This window comes from Schistocerca nitens, chromosome 4 (assembly GCF_023898315.1).
Source record: "Schistocerca nitens isolate TAMUIC-IGC-003100 chromosome 4, iqSchNite1.1, whole genome shotgun sequence".
Lineage (NCBI taxonomy): Eukaryota > Metazoa > Arthropoda > Insecta > Orthoptera > Acrididae > Schistocerca > Schistocerca nitens.
Window position 1 is genome coordinate 716,933,188 of NC_064617.1, and position 18,853 is coordinate 716,952,040.

General features: G+C 37.5%; 1 protein-coding gene across 1 annotated transcript in view; it reads left to right on the forward strand.

The window, feature by feature from the left end:
• LOC126252533 (cytosolic carboxypeptidase Nna1) overlaps positions 1-18,853 on the forward strand; it is a 666,898-nt gene that overhangs the window by 437,816 nt on the left and 210,229 nt on the right. Inside the window, 3 exon segments of the mRNA XM_049953428.1 lie at positions 13,124-13,265; positions 13,375-13,433; positions 13,902-13,953. Coding sequence (XP_049809385.1) covers positions 13,124-13,265; positions 13,375-13,433; positions 13,902-13,953 — 253 coding nt within the window.

Below are 18,853 nucleotides of genomic sequence, written 5' to 3' on the forward strand. Positions count from 1 at the left end.
TGCACAAAACAAATCACCCTGCTTCCTCTCACAGGAATGCTAAATTGGGGATTGATACAGCAGATAAAAGGCATCCACAGATTCCAAATAAGTACGTGTGTCACCTTATAACTTAAAACACGCCACATTCAATGGAAAGCTGTCTGGCCACAAGGAAATGCGACAGACATCATGAACATCTTTGCAGGAAGGTGCATATGTTTTCAGTACATCCTCCCTGAGAAAGAACGGATGAATGTAACTGCCAGAAATCTGCTCTCATTAGTGGATTGTGAGGCAAGTGTATTGGCTTCAGTTTCTGTAGGGCACTGAGGGGTGGCTTGAACTTATGAATCTGACTTTTGCACAGCTGCCTGCATCCACAGCTGGCCAAACTGCTTTTCTGTCTCTACATTTTTAATAGTGATCTTATGTAACTGCTTCTGCAGGTCACAAATAAGGTCATGTGGTAGGCTGCCTGGTTTTTTGGGCCAGTCCACATGCAACATGACAGTACAGCATGATGGACTGTCCACATTTTACCAGCCACTACTCAACATAGCAAGATAGGCTAGCAGAGTCTTGGTGATGGTGACAAGCTAGTCCATTGTCTCGGACTCTGGCGTGGCAGGTGCTCCTGCATGGTGCATGTGAGTGTGTCCCCACAAAGTTGGCTGACAAAAGACAGATGCAACCTTAAGGCTGCATAGGAGAATATGGCTCATGGAGGCACCTAGTCACAAAATTATAAGGGTTTTCGGCTCAAATGGTGGATTTTTTTCCCACTTCACTGACACCAGTGAGCAGGATGAGAGGAGTCGAGCTCGTGAAATGCATTGCCTGGTTTATCGCATGATTAGGGCTACATAGAGCTCTCATTAGGGGTACATAGAGCACACCTAGGAAAGATACAAAGCATTTGGAAGGAACTGTTATGGTTAAAAGAGTTAATGGAAGATGCGTATTGCACATGACTGCAGAGAGTGAGCCCATCTGGTCCCAGCACTCTGCTTCCGTCTGTCGAGGCCCCAGGTGATCATTCCTCCACACACTCATTGGTTGAGGGCTCTAGGTGAAAATTTGGTAGGTGTCCATTTGTCAGCAGTCTTCTACCATGGGAACTCTACCAGGCCAGTAGCACGGGCCTGTACTGAGCAATGAGCTGTGGGAGCAGCCTTGCAGTGACCAACAAGTCTTTACCAGAGAAAAAAAAATCTTCCATACCAAAAATTGTGTAATTACCTGTTCTTGATTCCCTTGAAAAAGTGGCCACCTGCACATAGTGTCAAAATCAGTGACAGTGACATTACAGAGAAGCAAGTAATAATTTGTATAATAATAGCGGAAATCCCTGGCCGGAGCCATACATAGAATAGGGTAAAGACAACCAATCACCTATAGGGAACTGATGCATGGAGCACTGCAACAAATAACAGAAAACAGCATGCAGACTAGCTTTTGAGCACTGACTTTTTTTCCAGCACCATTAAACACATTCACACCCACAACCACACAGGCATCCAAATGCACACTCCATTAGCCATGGCAAGACTTGATAATGGCTGTACTTTCCCCTTGCCCTCAGCCATTCACTGTACCAGCACAGGAAGACCATGTTGGCTGATGTTACAAGGCCAGATCAGCCAATCACCCAGACTATTGTCCCTGCAACTACTGAAAAGGCTGCTGCCCCTCTTCAGGAGCCACACATTTGTCTGACCTCTGAACAGATGAATTTGAAAGTACCTTTGTTTAATTCACATGTATGGTCTCCTTAATTTCTGGTGCACCGTATAGCCCCCTCTTATCTCTACTACATTGGGTAATGATTACTTTTTTTATCTTGCAGACCTCATGCATAACTTAAGTGGTGTGGTTTGCATTCTGTTCTCTCAAACCTTGACATGAACTAAGAAGAAAAGTTAGAAGTTATATTGGAAGCTGTGTGTGTTAATTTATTTAATTTACAACAGAATATTGAAATATTTAATTTACAACAGAATACTGAATCACTTTTCTGATAACAAACTTAAACAACTTCCCACTTTCATTCTATGAAGCATTCTCTACAAGTAAACAAAATATCATTTGACAAACTGACTTGTCACAGAAATAAAGGAAAAGTAACTCGTTGGAATTTTCTGTGACCTTGCCAAAACCATATATTGTGTAAATCATAGAATCTTAATAGGGAAACCAAACTTTATCATATAAAAGGCACACTTCTTGCAGACATATCTTGGCAACAGAAAACAGAGGATCACATTAACATATAACATCATGAATATAAAATTATATGCAGTGTGAGGAAACAGAAAATGTGGTGTCCTGCTTGGTTTCAAACTAGACCATCCCCTGTTCATGAGCTATATAATTGAGTCAACAAAGGTATTGGAAAACATTAAAAACTGAGGATAAAATTATGGGCATCCAGTTGGATAGCAAATTTAGGTGGCTCCAGCATATGCCTAAATTAACCAAATAGATTATTCCTGCTTGCTCTCCTCTTGGAAGGGTCTCTCAATGCGATTTCCTATAGGAGATGTGAAGAGCGTATTTTTCATACTTCCATTTAATAACATCTTTTGGCATAATCTTCTCATACTGTGCATCTAGGGTCTATAATCAAAACTCTTGCAGAAACCTCTTCAGAGACATTGAGATTCTTAATCTTATGTGTTGATATATTTACCCCTTAACAGTATTTGTTGGTAATAATAGGAGTGATTTTAGATTTAACAACCATAATATTAAAAGTAAAAGCTATTTTATATTATTCATTCTAGGTGTTGAAAACAGCAAATGTAGTTAAAATAAAGGATCATTTATATGGTAACTGTGACCAGTTGGTTTATAATGTTTTATTCATTAGCTCTTTAGACAGGTTTTGAGCCACTGCAAGATCTTTATCAGATGGTGGGTATTTACAAGAACTTATTTTTAATTTGTGCATGGTGCAAAATACAGGGCTACTATAAGTGATCATTTGTTTTTCATAGCTCTGTATTTTCCTTAGTATTACAGGTAAAAATATGACTGATGCATGAATTGAGCTGTAACCTCACTAAGTTTGCATTTTGCACTCTACAAATGTTCTATGAATGCCCCTCTGGTCACAAAGCATACATTCAAGCAGTAGGCAATTTTGTTCCATACCTTATACAGCAACATCCTATCAATGGTCATCACAGCAGCATTGGTGTTTTCTCTGAGCTGATCCAGTTATTTTTGGCAGTGGGGTATGCAAACATGGTCCTTAATGTACCTCCAAAGGAAAAATTCACAAGGCGTTAGGCCAGGTGACCTGGGGGCCAACTAAACAGAGCCATATAGTCTTCATCACCACACCAAATCCAGCAATGCAAAAGTTCATCATTTAGGTAGTGACACAGATCAGTGTTCCAATGAGGACATGCTCCATCTTGTTGGAAGATGGAATTCTCTAAATCAGTAGTCAGTTGTGCAAACAACAACAACGGCAACACGTCTGGGGGAGCGGTATTCATCACAGTCATCTCATAAAAGAAAATGGCCCATACAACTTTGTAACATTGCATACAAAACATTAATCTTTGGTGAATCTCATTCATGTGTACATATATGGAGATTCTTTTCCACGAATCCTTCAGAATGCATGCTTCACAGTAGCAACAGATAAGCCTCTTGCATAGTCCAAAATATAAAACTCTTTACTTACTTTGTTGTCATTCTGTCAAGACACTAAACTTGTAACATTAACTGGTGGGCACAATGCAACCTCAGTGAGTTTACTGTTCTAGCTGTGTATCAATCACATTTGTTCATGCAATACTATGGAAACTATACAACTCTGAAAAGAAATGAATCATTTATAGTAGACCTGTATAAAGTCACTGTAAATACCTACCATCTGATGCTTAGCTTGCAGCAGCTCAAAACCTAGCCAACAGCCTTCAAACTAATAAATGTAAATGTCATGTGACTAGGCTTCCTGTCAGGTAGACCGTTTGCCGGGTGCAAGTCTTTTGATTTGTCGCCACTTTGGCCACTTGCACGTTGATGGGGATGAAATTATTATGATTAGGGTAACACAACACCCAGTCCCTGAGCGGAGAAAATCTCCGACTCAGCCAGGAACGGTACCCGGGCCCTTAGGATTGACATTCCGTCGCGTGACCACTTAGCTACCAAGGGCAAACATTAAACTAATAATAATAATAAGAAGAAGAAGAAGAATAGGCCTCCAGTATGTTCTGCCAGTTGTAAAAGGCGACGAAAAGAACAAACCACTAATAGGGCTAACCCCCCTTTTAGTGTGATTAGTTGGTTCAGGACAGAACTAAAGAAGCCTCGGACAAGCACCATCATGGTCGGGGATGACGCTTGAACCCTATGCCCGCCCACAATGGTAACGACACTGCTAGCCAACTGGAAAATAATTTAAATCCAAATAGAGGTGTTTTGCAGGATATGCTTCCTGCAACCACCCTAGAAGGAAAACAAAGACAGAGGATGAGATGGTCAGATGAAGTTAATCGACACCTCATGTTCTGTTATTATCAAGCAACAAACCTAGGAACCAACACAACTGGATACAGATCACAAGTATACAAGTATACACAACATTTATTACCAGATACCCAGAATTAAAATTTTTAACAGAACAACGACTAGCTGATCAGATCCGTGTAATAATCAAAAATAACAGGATACCCCAGTCAGAATTAGAAAACATCAAACAACAAGTACAACAAATACTGGAACAAAATAATGTGCAATCAGAAGAAGAAGAAAATACAGTAATGGACTCAAACATCCCAGAGCAAACAAACAAAGAACAACACGCATCAATTAAACAATCAGAGGAAAACGAAATCTTAAGACAGCCACCAGAACAAGCACAAATAGAACACAAAGTGACACACATGTTAGATATAGATGAAAAATTTCAGCTGACATATATAGAATACAAAGACACAAATACAGACATTAGACCATTCTTGCATACACCGCCAAATAACCAACAAGTTGAAACAACAATAAAAACTATCAACACAAATTTACACAACAAAATAAATGAAAACACAACTATGGAAGAGTTACAACTACATTACACTAAATATACAAACTAGGCAGAGATCAGAACCAACCAACACACAGAAGAAACCCACAAAACCAGCATGGCAACACAGGCTGCAGATCAGAATAGAAAAACTGAGAAAAGACATCGGACAGCTAACACAATTTATAAGAAATGAAATGTCAGAAAGAAAACGAAAAGGTTAGGTAAAATCTCACAACAAGAAGCGATAGAGCAATTAGATGAAATGAAGTAGAAATTACAAGCATTGGCCAAACGACTTAGAAGATACAAAAGAAGTGAAAATAGAAGGAAACAAAACCAAACATTCAACACAAACCAAAAGCAATTTTACCAGACAATAGATAACACACACATTAAAATAGACAATCCATCAAATATAACAGACATGGAACACAACATATGGTCAAACCCGGTACAACATAACAGGCATGCATGGTGGATACAAGCAGAAACAGACACATACAAGATGATACCATAAATGCCTGAAGTGATAATTTTGCAACATGAAGTCACCCAAGCAATTAATTCTACTCACAATTGGAAAGCCCCTGGAAAAGATAAAATAGCAAATTTCTGGCTAAAGAAGTTCACCTCAACACATTCACATCTAACTAAATTATTTAACAGTTACATTGCAGACCCATACACATTCCCTGATACACTTACACATGGAATAACTTATCTGAAACCTAAAGATCAAACAGACACAGCAAACCCAGCTGAATATCGCCCCATAACATGCCTACCAACAATATACAAAATATTAACTTCAGTCATTACACAGAAATTAATGACACATACAACACAGAACAAAATTATAAATGAAGAACAAAAAGGCTGTTGCAAAGGAGCATGAGGATGTAAAGAGCAACTGATGATAGATGCAGAGGTGACATATCAATCTAAAACTAAACAAAGGTCACTACACTACGCATACATTGATTACCAAAAAGCTTTTGATAGTGTACCCCACTCATGGTTACTACAAATATTGGAAATATATAAGGTAGATCCTAAATTGATACTGTTCCTAAACATAGAAATGAAAAATTGGAATACCACACTTAATATCCAAACAAATTCAAATAATATCACATCACAGCCAATACAGATTAAGCGTGGAATACACCAAGGAGACTCATTAAGTCCTTTCTGGTTCTGCCTTGCTCTGAACCCACTATCCAACATGCTAAATAATACAAATTATTAAACTTCCTGGCAGATTAAAACTGTGTGCCCGACCGAGACTCGAACTCGGGACCTTTGCCTTTCGCGGGCAAGTGCTCTACCATCTGAGCTACTGAAGCACGACTCACGCCCGGTACTCACAGCTTTACTTCTGCCAGTACCTCGTCTGTAAAGCTGTGAGTACCGGGCGTGAGTCGTGCTTCGGTAGTTCAGATGGTAGAGCACTTGCCCGCGAAAGGCAAATGTCCCGAGTTCGAGTCTCGGTCGGGCACACAGTTTTAATCTGCCAGGAAGTTTCATATCAGCGCACACTCCACTGCAGAGTGAAAATCTCATTCTGAATACAAATTATGGATACAATATTACTGGAACATACCCACACAAAATCACACATTTGCTATACATGGATGATCTAAAACTACTGGCAGCAACAAATCAACAACTCAACCAATTACTAAAGATAACAGAAGTATTCAGCAATAATATAAATATGGCTTTTGGAACAGACAAATGTAAGAAAAATAGCATTGTCAAGGGAAAACACACTAAACAAGAAGATTACATATTGGATAACCACAGCGACTGCATAGAAGCGATGGAAAAAACAGATGCCTATAAATATCTAGGATACAGACAAAAAATAGGAATAGATAATACAAATATTAAAGAAGAACTGAAAGAAAAATATAGACAAAGACTAACAGAAATACTGAAAACATAATTGACAGCAAGAAACAAGACAAAAGCTATAAATACTTAAGCTATACCAATATTGACCTACTCATTTGGAGTAGTGAAATGTAGTAACACAGACCTAGAAGCACTCAATACACTTACACGATCACAATGCCACAAATATAGAATACATCACATACATTCAGCAACAGAAAGATTCACATTAAGCAGAAAGGAAGGAGGAAGGGGATTTATCGACATAAAAAACCTACATTATGGACAGGTAGACAATTTAAGAAGATTCTTTCTAGAACGAGCAGAAACTAGCAAAATACACAAAGCAATCACTCATATAAATACATCGGCTACACCACTGCAATTTCATAACCACTTCTACAACCCTTTAGATCACATAACATCAACAGATACGAAGAAAGTAAATTGGAAAAAGAAAACACTACATGGCAAGCACCCGTATCATCTAACACAGCCACACATCGATCAAGATGCGTCCAACACATTGCTAAGAAAAGGCAATATATACAGTGAGATGGAAGGATTCATGATTGCAATACAGAATCAAACAATAAACACCAGATATTACAGCAAGCATATTATTAAAGATCCCAATACCACAACAGATAATTGCAGACTTTGCAAACAACAAATAGAAACAGTAGATCACATCACAAGCGGATGTACAATACTAGCAAATACAGAATACCCCAGAAGACATGACAATGTAGCAAAAATAATACATCAACAGCTTGCCTTACAACATAAACTTATAAAACAACAGGTTCCCACATACAAGTATGCACCACAAAATGTACTGGAGAATGATGAATACAAATTATACTGCAACAGAACCATTATAACAGATAAAACAACACCACATAACAAACCTGACATCATACTTACCAATAAAAAGAAGAAGTTAACACAGATAATCGAAATATCCATACCCAATACAACGAATATACAAAAGAAAACAGGAGAAAAAATTGAAAAATACATCCAACTGGCTGAGGAAGTCAAGGACATGTGGCATCAGGATAAAGTTGACATATACCAATTAAACTATCAACTACAGGAGTCATACCACACAATATCGACCAGTACATCAATGCAATACAGCTACATCCAAACTTATATATACAACTACAGAAATCCGTAATTGTATCTAAAAACAAAGATGATGTGACTTACCATACGAAGGGGGTCTGCTTGTGTCTGTGTATGTGTGGTTGGATATGGGTGTGTGTGCGAGTGTATACCTGTCCTTCTTTCCCCCTAAGGTAAGTCTTTCCGCTCCCGGGATTGGAATGACTCCTTACCCTCTCCCTTAAAACCCACATCCTTTCGTCTTTCCCTCTCCTTCCCTCTTTCCTGATGAAGCAACCGTTGGTTGCGAAAGCTAGAATTTTGTGTGTATGATTGTGTTTGTTTGTGTGTCTATCGACCTGCCAGTGCTTTCATATGGTAAGTCACATCATCTTTGTTTTTAGATATATTTTCCCTGCGTGGAATGTTTCCCTCTATTATATTCATATCGAAATCCGTAATTATTGATACGTGTTCAATTACCCGAAAGTTCCTAAATGCAATATAACATATACCGTACAGTTAAAAGGAAGTCACGCTTGATCAATGTCCGCGTCACTTTCCATTTCTGACCAGACATAACGTCTGAGAAAAGAAAGAAATAATAATAATAATAACAAATAAATTGGATACAGTTTCCTTATAAACCACACACAGTTTTAAAGTAATTTCCATGTGGACTTCGTGTTCCTCCAGATTAAACTAAGTTCCTTATTCATTGGAGGGGGGGGGGGGTGAAGGGGGGGGTATTAAACCATACCCTTCTTGCCTTATTCAAAATGACTACTTACAACATAATAACATGAGACACTAAAAATTCAATTAATTACAATTTTTACCAAGAGTTTCTTAAAAACTAATCTCAAGAATTTTATTTCAAACAGTTCTGGTATCATCTAAAATGGTTGTTTCAGTAACTATACATAAATCTTAACTTTGAAAGTATTACAGAGCAAGAACCTAGCAGATACTGGACATTTATTCAAATGTTTTAAACATGTTATTTTATTTGAGTTTGCATTCTTTCTCAGTCTACATCTCATAATCAAAGTCCATTTTGTGTCTACTTTTGGGAAGGTGTATATTCTCTCTGGTTTCATACACATTTAAGTTGCTTTAAACATGAAGCAATGCTGGATAGATGTATAGGTTTGCAACAGCCAGCATTGAGCTCTTTATCAAGAGCTTTAACCCCCCCGCACTAATGAACAAGGAATTGATTGAGTTCAATCTAGTGAACATTTTTGTTCCAGAATATAAATTTCCATTCTGAATCTTAGACAGGGACAAGAAGTCCAATTGGAAATTACTTTACTATTGTGTGTGGTTTATAAGGAATATGTAACCAGATTATTTGTTATTATTACTATTGTTGTTGTTGTGGTCTTCAGTCCTGAGACTGGTTTGATGCAGCTCTCCATGCTACTCTACCCTGTGCAAGCTTCTTCATCTCCCAGTACCTACTGCAACCTACATCCCTCTGAATCTGCTTAGTGTATTCATCTCTTGGTCTCCCTCACCGATTTTTACCCTCCACGCTGCCCTGCAATACTAAATTGGTGATCTCTTGATGCCTCAGAACAAGTCCTACCAACCGATCCCTTCTACTAGTCAAGTTGTGTCACAAACTCCTCTTCTCCCCAATTCTATTCAATACCTCCTCATTAGTTATGTGACCTACCCATCTAATCTTCAGCGTTCTTCAGTAGCACCACATTTTGAAAGCTTCTATTCTCTTTCTGTCCAAACTATTTGTTTTCCATGTTTCACTTCCATACATGGCTACACTCCATACAAATACTCTCAGAGACGACTTCCTGACACTTAAATCTATACTCGATGTTAACAAATTTCTCTTCTTCAGAAACGCTTTCCTTGCCATTGCCAGTCTACATTTTATATCCTCTCTACTTCAACTATCATCAGTTATTTTGCTCCCCAAATAGCAAAACTCCTTTACTACTTTAAGTGTCTCATTTTCTATTCTAATACCCTCAGCATCACCTGACTTAATTCGACTACATTCCATTATCCTCATTTTGCTTTTGTTGATGTTCATCTTATATCCTCCTTTCAAGACACTGTCCATTCTGTTCAATTGCTCTTCCAAGTCCTTTGCTGTCTCTGACAGAATTACAATGTCATCGGCGAACCTCAAAGTTTTTATTTCTTCTCCCCGGATTTTAATACCTACTCCAAATTTTCTTTTGTTTCCTTTACTACTTGCTAAATATACAGATTGAATAACATCAGGGAGAGTCTACAACCCTGTCTCACTCCTTTCCCAACCACTGCTTCCCTTTCATGTCCCTCAACTCTTGTAACTGTCATCTGGTTTCTGTACAAATTGTAATTAGCCTTTCGCTCCCTGTATTTTACCCCTGCCACCTTCAGAATTTGAAAGAGAGTATTCCAGTCAACATTGTCAAAAGCTTTCTCTAAGTCTACAAATACCAGAAATGTAGGTTTGTCTTTTTTTAATCTTTCTTCTAAGATAAGTCGGTAGTGTCAGTATTGCCTCACGAGTTCAAACATTTCTACGGAATCCAAACTGATCTTCCCCCAGGTCGGCTTCTACCAGTTTTTTCATTCTTCTATAAAGAATTCGAATTTGGAATTTTGCAGCTGTGACTTATTAAACTGATAGTTCGGTAATTTTCACATCTGTCAACACCTGCTTTCTTTGGGATTGGAATTATTATATTTTTCTTGAAGTCTGAGGGTATTTCGCCTGTCTCATACATCTTGCTCACCTGATGGTAGTGTTTTGTCTGGACCAGCTCTCCCAAGGATGTCAGTAGTTCTAATGGAATGTTGTCTACTCCCGAGGCCTTGTTTCGACTTAGGTCTTTCAGTGCTCTGTCAGACTCTTCACGCAGTATCGTTTCTCCCATTTCATCTTCATCTACCTCCTCTTCTATAATATTGTCCTCAAGAACATCATCCCTGTATAGACCCTCTATATACTCCTTCTACCTTTCTGCTTTCCCTTCTTTGCTTAGAACTGGGTTTCCATCTGAGCTCTTGATTTTCATACAAGTCTTCCTCTTTTCTCCAAAGGTCTCCTGTAGGTTTCCTGTAGGCAGTATCTATCTTACCCCTAGTGATTTAAGCTTCTACATCCTTACATTTGTCCTCTAGCCATCCCTGCTTAGCCATTTTGCACTTCCTGTCAATCTCATTTTTGAGACATTTGTATTCCTTTTTGCCTGTTTCATTATTTTCTCCTTTCATCAATTAAATTCAATATTTCTTCTGTTACCCAGCAGTTTCTTCAGTTTTAATCTACAGTTCATAACCAATAGATTGTGGTCAGAGTCCACATCTGCCCCTGGAAATGTCTTATAATTTAAAACCTGGTTCCTAAATCTCTGTCTTACCATTATATAATCTGTCTGAAACCTGTCAGTATATCCAGGGTTCTTCCATGTATAAAACCTTCTTTTATGATTTTTGAACCAAGTGTTATCCATGATTAAGTTGTACTCTGTACAGAATTCTACCAGGCGGCTTCTTCTTTCATTTCTTACACCCAATCCATATTCACCTACTACGTTTCCTTCTCTCACTTTTCCTACTGCCGAATTCCAGTCACCCGTGACTATTAAATTTTCGTCTCCCTTCAGTATCTGAATAATTTCTTTTATTTCATCATACATTTCTTCAATTTCTTTGTCATCTGCAGAGCTAGTTGGCATATAAACTTGTACTACTGTAGTAGGTGTCGGCTTCGTGTCTATTTTGGCCACAATAATGCGTTCTCTATGCTGTTTGTAGTAGCTTACCCACACTCCTATTTTTTTATTCATTATTAAACCTACTCCTGCATTACCCCTATTTGATTTTGTATCTACGTATAACCCTGTATTCACCTGACCAAAATCTTGTTCCTCCTGCCACCGAAATTCACTAATTCTCACTATATCTAACTTTAACCTATCCATTTCCCTTTTTAAATTTTCTAACCTACCTGCCCGATTAAGGGATCTGACATTCCACACGCCAGTTTTCTTTCTCCTGATAACGATGTACTCTTGAGTAGTCCCCGCCCGGAGATCTGAATGGGGGGCTATTTTACCTCCGGAATATTTTACCCAAGAGGACGCCATCATCATTTAATCATACAGTAAAGCTGCATGCCCTCGGGAAAAATTATGGCTGTAGTTTCCCCTTGCTTTCAGCCGTTCGCAGTACCAAAACAGCAAGGCCGTTTTGGTTAGTGTTACAGGACCAGATCAGTCAATCATCCAGACTGTTGCCCCTGCAACTACTGAAAAGGCTGCTGCCCCTCTTCAGGAATCACACGTTTGTCTGGCCTCTCAACAGACACCCCTCCGTTGAGGTTGCACCTACTGTACGGCTATCTGTATCATTGAGGCACTCAAGCCTCCCCACCAAGGCCAAGGTCCGTGGTTCATGAGGGGGACTTGGGTATTCAGAACTTACAAAAAACAAATCAATACTAGTTACCTTACACAGTTAGTATTATTTTTCTTCTCAACAGAGTAATAAAAATAAATAGTGAACATTGGTTTCTTTGCTATACAGAAAATAATAAACTGACAAAAAATTGATAAGGTATATTAGAATGAATTGTTTCATTTTTGCCCCTTAATTGTGTTGCAACCTGTTATTTTGTGTGCAAACAGCATTAATAGTTCAAAAATGTTCTGATGTTGTTCAAGGTACACAATGTAGTTCAAAAAGTCAGGCTCTACATTCCAAGTAGACTAGCAGGTACATAGTAATTGAATTATACAGCCACAACATTTTCAATTTTCTGTCTTCCGAGTAAGATATTTGTTTACGTTTCATTTAAATTCAGAGTGAGCTAAATATCAAAGGCTAATATCATACAAGCACTAATAGTAGCTGATAAATAATGTAGCATACACAGAATAGTTCTGATCACTGCTTTACTATGCTCAGATAATCTTTGGGTCAGTTTTTGTTCAACATTTATTTCATTTCCCTGAAATATTTTGCTTGAGATGTTGATTAAATAAGTCTCTCTGTTGCTGTTAGCATATGATTATATCAAGAGCATACTCTCACATCACTCATAGAAATATTCTAAACTAATTTATGTTTCAGGTTCATAAGACTGTTATTGATCTATCAGCAGGTGATACTGGAAGCGACTACTGTGAGCCTCCAACTGACATGGATTCTGGTGAGGAAAGCTCACCATGTCACCGATCTAGCAACAAAAACAAAAGTTCTTCAGATATTAAGTGTATGTGTTATTTTAACATGATTTGTTACATTTTAAATAGTTCAACAAATGCCATTCAGCATCTAAGTACAGTAATAGAGAATTAACCTGCAGTTTTCTCTGATTACAGTTGTCAAATATGGGGAAAGACTTGATATGCCTCCAGAACTAATTGTAACTCCTGCACAGGTATTTTAATTCCTATTCTCTTGTCTAAAATCATGAGGCTGTTAAAACTCATTTACAGTAATATATAATGAAAAGGATAGATTGCTACTCACCATATAGAGATGTTGATTCGAGACAGGCACAACGAAAAGATCACCACTGTCTCTAACCACTAAAGCCACACTGCACCTCAGCTGCCAGAGACAGTAGTCGCGTGTGTGTAGGTGTGTGTGTGTGTGTGTGTGTGTGTGTGTGTGTGTGTGTGTGTGTGTGTGTGTGTGTGTGTGTGTGTGTGTGTAAATTTGTGTTTCCACATTAGAAGAAGACCTTTTGGTTGAAAGCTTAAATGTATAGCAGTCATTTTGTTGTGCCTGTCTGCAACTCAGCAACTCCTCTGTTCGGTGAATAACAATCTATCCTTTTCATAATATTGTTGTTATTCCATCCTGGATTTTCCACTGTTTGAAACTTATTTACATGTATTTGTAGTTTCAGATAAGTGAGACACCTATGGCCATGGACATCACAGAGAGATTAACTGGTGAGTGAAAACATGGAACACAGTTATAATTACTTTCTCATTTAAAATAAAAATTAGTATTGATAAATAATCATCCATGAAATATCATTTGGAATCATATAAATGCAATGAATTGAAACAAATAGTAGCCCAAGAAAAGAAATTATGCTGGAGCTCTTCTTTCCATAGTACGTGTTCCATTAAGTGAAACACAAAAGAATATTTTTTATGTTGATGCAGGAAAGAAATGTTCCAATAATTCCGATAAAAGATCTGTTGAAAGGATTGCTATAAAAACAACTGTCAAGAACTTATGATTTTAAATAGTGTGTTGGCTTTGTATTAATTATGAAATCACATAGATGTAGGACTATTTTTGATTATAAATCAATCTTTCAAGCAGGGCTACTCTCCAGGCTATTTAAAATATGCTGAATTACTAACTCTCTTCAAAAAAGGTGATGCAGGGAAAATTGAAAGTTATAGGTCAATTTCTCTACTCTCATGCTTTGAAAAAATATTAGAAACTATTATGAAAGATAGGCTAATGAATTATTTAAATAAATACAACTCACTGTCTATTGAACAGTTTGGATTTCGATCAGGAAAAGCACAGAATCAGCAACAGCACACCTCACAAAACACATTCTAGAAGCATTAGATAAAGGGAACTACACAACAGGTATATTTCTTGATCTAACCAAAGCATTTGATACAGTAGGCCACAACATATTGTTAAATAAGTTAGTTGAACTGGGAATAAGGGGGCTTGTGAAAAAGTGGTTCCAGTCATATCTAAAAAATAGAAGACAGATAACTGAAATCTCACATATTTCAAGTTGCTCAAACTATATTGTAAAGTATACTTCAGACCCGAATTATGTAAATATAGGTGTCCCACAGGGTAGTGTCCTTTGCCCAATACTATTCCTCATTTACATAAATGACTTCCCACAGAGCATCAAGCATGGACAAATAATATTGTTTGCAGATGACTCAAATGTTCTAATCAGTGACAAATCACCAGATGCACTGAAAGAAAAAGCCAAACAAACACTAAACAGCGTACATGAGTGGGCATCCAATAATAAACTAACACTAAATTTTAAAAAAACAAATGCTGTTAACTTCTATGTCTGCAAAAAACCACACTATAACAACTTTAAGTTAAACGATGAAACTATAGAATGTGTAGGCTACACAAAATGTCTTGGTATGCATGTTGACAGTCAGTTAAAGTGGGAAGAACATATTAAAATACTTAGTAACAGAATCGCTACAGCATGCTATGCTCTTAGAATTCTGACTGCAGTGTGTGATACTACATGTGTCAGATCTGTATATTTTTCTTATATCCACTCTGTTATTGCCTATGGAATAACATTTTGGGGAGTCAACAGTAAAAATATGCAAATAGTTTTCAAATTATAGAAAAGAGCAATTCGTATAATAACCAAGAGTGGCAATAGGGCTCACTGCCTTGAACATTTCCAAAAGCTGGAAATCCTAACTGTCCCCTGTGAATACATTTTTCAAATATTATGTATGTAAAAAAAATATTGACTGCTATATGAAAAATTCTTTAATACACAGCTATGAAACTAGAAAGCAATACAATCTGCATCTAGAGAGGAAAAATAAAGTTAAAACTCAGCAGAGCTTGTTGTACAATGCCATTAAATTATATAATAAATTACTCCAAAATATAAAAGATATTGACACAATTGGACAGTTCAAAACAAAACTAAAAAATTTTTTATTAAATAAAAGTTATTACGCAGTAGCGGAGTATCTGAATTAAAACATGTAGTGTAATTAAAGTACCCTGCATTGTAATACATGAGGAAATAATTATAATATGAAATCCAGAATTGTACATTACTATAAGAAAATTACATAAGGATATAAAACTAATGTAAGATACCTCAAAAATGTGTGTAAATACTAATTTTATGTGTATAAATTGTAGGTATATTGTATTGTATATGATTTTGCTGAAGAAATCCACACAATGTAAATTACATGGATTAATAAAGAAATCAATCAATCAATCAATATAAAACATGCACACATACTATAATCATGTAGAGATATAGGGAATAACCAATTTCCTAATCATATTAGTAAACTTTTCTCACATCACTTCAGCTGTCATCTCATCAGCTGTGTGTCTGACAATACCTGAGACAGAATATACAGTTAAACAGTAATAGATAAAGCACCATAACACTTTATTTGAATACACAGTTTGATTTATTAGAAAAGGTCTTACAACGCATCCATGGTTGAATTATATGTCTCTTTATTGGTGGTTCCAATATCTGTGTGTATACAGTGTCTGTATCTTCACATTACAATGTCCTTCAGGCATGCATGCAAGTCTTCAGGAAGAGACACTGTTCTGACAATTGCAGCTGGGATAAATACTCAAATGGATTTTTATTTTGTGAATTTGGATTGACATGAGCTGTTTGCAACACATGAAAATTTGTGTCAGACCAGGACTCGAATCTGGATTTGCGACTTATCTGGCACCGATCCAAAATTCCATATGTCACAGAGTCCACCACCATTATGCTCACACATTTCATGATTTACACACAGGGAAAGAGATGTACTCTATCACCAGCAGTGAACATAATGGTGGTAGTGGACTCTGTGACACAGAAGTTTGGATCAATGCTAGAGGAGTTCCTGGATAGTTGAAGTGGATAATGTTACTGCTCACAGTAAGCAGGAAATCCAGGATTGACTCCTGATCTGGCAGAAAATTTCATATGTCTCAAACAGCTGCTGTCTATCCAGATTCACAAAATGTGAATCTGTTTCATCATATGCCTCTCTAATGACTAGTTTCTAAGCTTTAAAATGTCATCTGTATTCTACAGGCATGGTGAGACTATGTAACCATTTACCTCAGAATACGTATGTCATTTCTGTGCTGTCCATCACAGAGGGATGGAACTTGAAACTGATTTTTTGTTGTAGTGGAGAATTTTTTACCGGCTCAGAAGCCAAACACATACAGTAAGGTTCTAGTGTGCAGCAAAAATATATGTTCATGTAGCTGTCCTAGTAACTACTTAAGTGTAGAGATGTGACAGATGATAGTGACATAGTGACAAGGAATGTATAATCTCACAAAATATATTCTTTGTTATCAAGAAGTAAGAAGAAGTTTGAGAAAATACTATCCTGTAATACATGCAATAAATTTGAATGTATGGTCAGTATACCTTAGAATGGCTACATAGTAAGATCTTTGCTTTTAAAACATCAGCATAAAAATCAGGTTGCTAAGTTTACAAAATTGAAAGACAGTGGAGTATTCCATTACGATTGTTCCATAAAATCTTTGGCTTCACCAAGAATTTTGACTTCTGGAGACATGATGGATTACCATGGACTGTCATGCGAATACCTAAGGCTATATCTGTAAAAGCGTTTAGATCATACACTAGCTGTGCTGTAATTTTGGCACAACATTTTATGTGGATGTGACAGGTAACCAGCTGACCACCTAAATGAAAGGCCACTGCCAAATTGTGAGCACTCAGTGGTGGCACACATGGCTGAGCACAACATGCTGATTTCAGTAGCTGCTGCACATCCCATACCATCTGTAGCCTTCCCCCCAACACCAACTTCTCTGAGTTACATAGACAGGAAATGTTTTTACTACAGACCATTCAATCTCATAATTCTCCTGCTCACAATCTCAGCTAGTCCCTGTTCCACACCAACCTCACACCTCCTCTTCCCTCTTCCTTTGTTCTATGTCTACACAACCCCCTTCCAATCCATTCTTACATTTCATTTTCCATTGTTCACAACTCCCTGTGTCAGTGACCAAAATGATTCACAGGTGCCACATTCCTATCCCCTCATCTCCTGTCTCTCCCTGTCAGCCACTGTTCACCCTTCCCCTATTCTCCTTCCCATTCCTCACATCCTTTTCCCCCTCACCCATTCCACCCAATACAACCCCTCATCCCAGTTGAGCTGCAGTGTTATCACGATGCAGTCAGCAAGGGCAATTCAACTGTGCAGGTGCCTGTGTACTCTGTAGCTCTGAATAAGGATTCATCAGATAGTTGGCATCATTCTCTGTTTTTCCCTGTCAACAACTGAGCACCTCAGTTACAGATCAATAGAGAGATAAATAAATAAAGTACCAGAGAATAAGAAATAGCCCACTGGCTTATGCAGGATAGGTATTTTAAGTGGTGCCTATTTTACAAGGACAAAATCAATTGTAAAGGCATGGTAGTGAAATAATTGAGAGTATACAGTTTAGAATGTCATAAACTGAAGAAGCCTAGTGAGTTACAACAAGTGGATGATAAGAAAATAATGTTGAAAAATACAGTAGGACCACAGAAAAGACAGATGTGACGTGGAAGAAGAGGAAAATGAGAACTTTCACAAACATACCAAAAGCGTTATGGATCCAATGTATAAGTAAAAGTTTGAATTCTTTGGGTGTTTGATGTGCATGAACAAAGGTTGGCCAGGAAGGTTTTTTAGTGTGTCATAGATTTAAAGATAACAAAAAAGTCAAAAGGAGAACCATACAATTTCTGATCCATAACAAACAAAGTATAAAAATTGAATTGTCACCTGCAAAAATCAGGGCAAAATGTCAAATCCACAATGATATCATCCAAGTAACATAAGAAGATAGGAAGTGAAAGAGCATATCTCTGGACAGAGTGGAGAGGATGACAGAAAACCTGAAGTTCTACACAAGCAGAATCAAAATGTCGTGCATATGAACAACAGCAAACATATTTGTATTGGAAATGAATGAGAAGCAACTGATAGAGGGTGAAGTGTGAAATTGCTGTAATTCAATTTCTATTTGAATTTGGAAGCCTTTTCTGTCTTCCTCTCTCCCTCCAATAAAATGCTACCCTGGAGG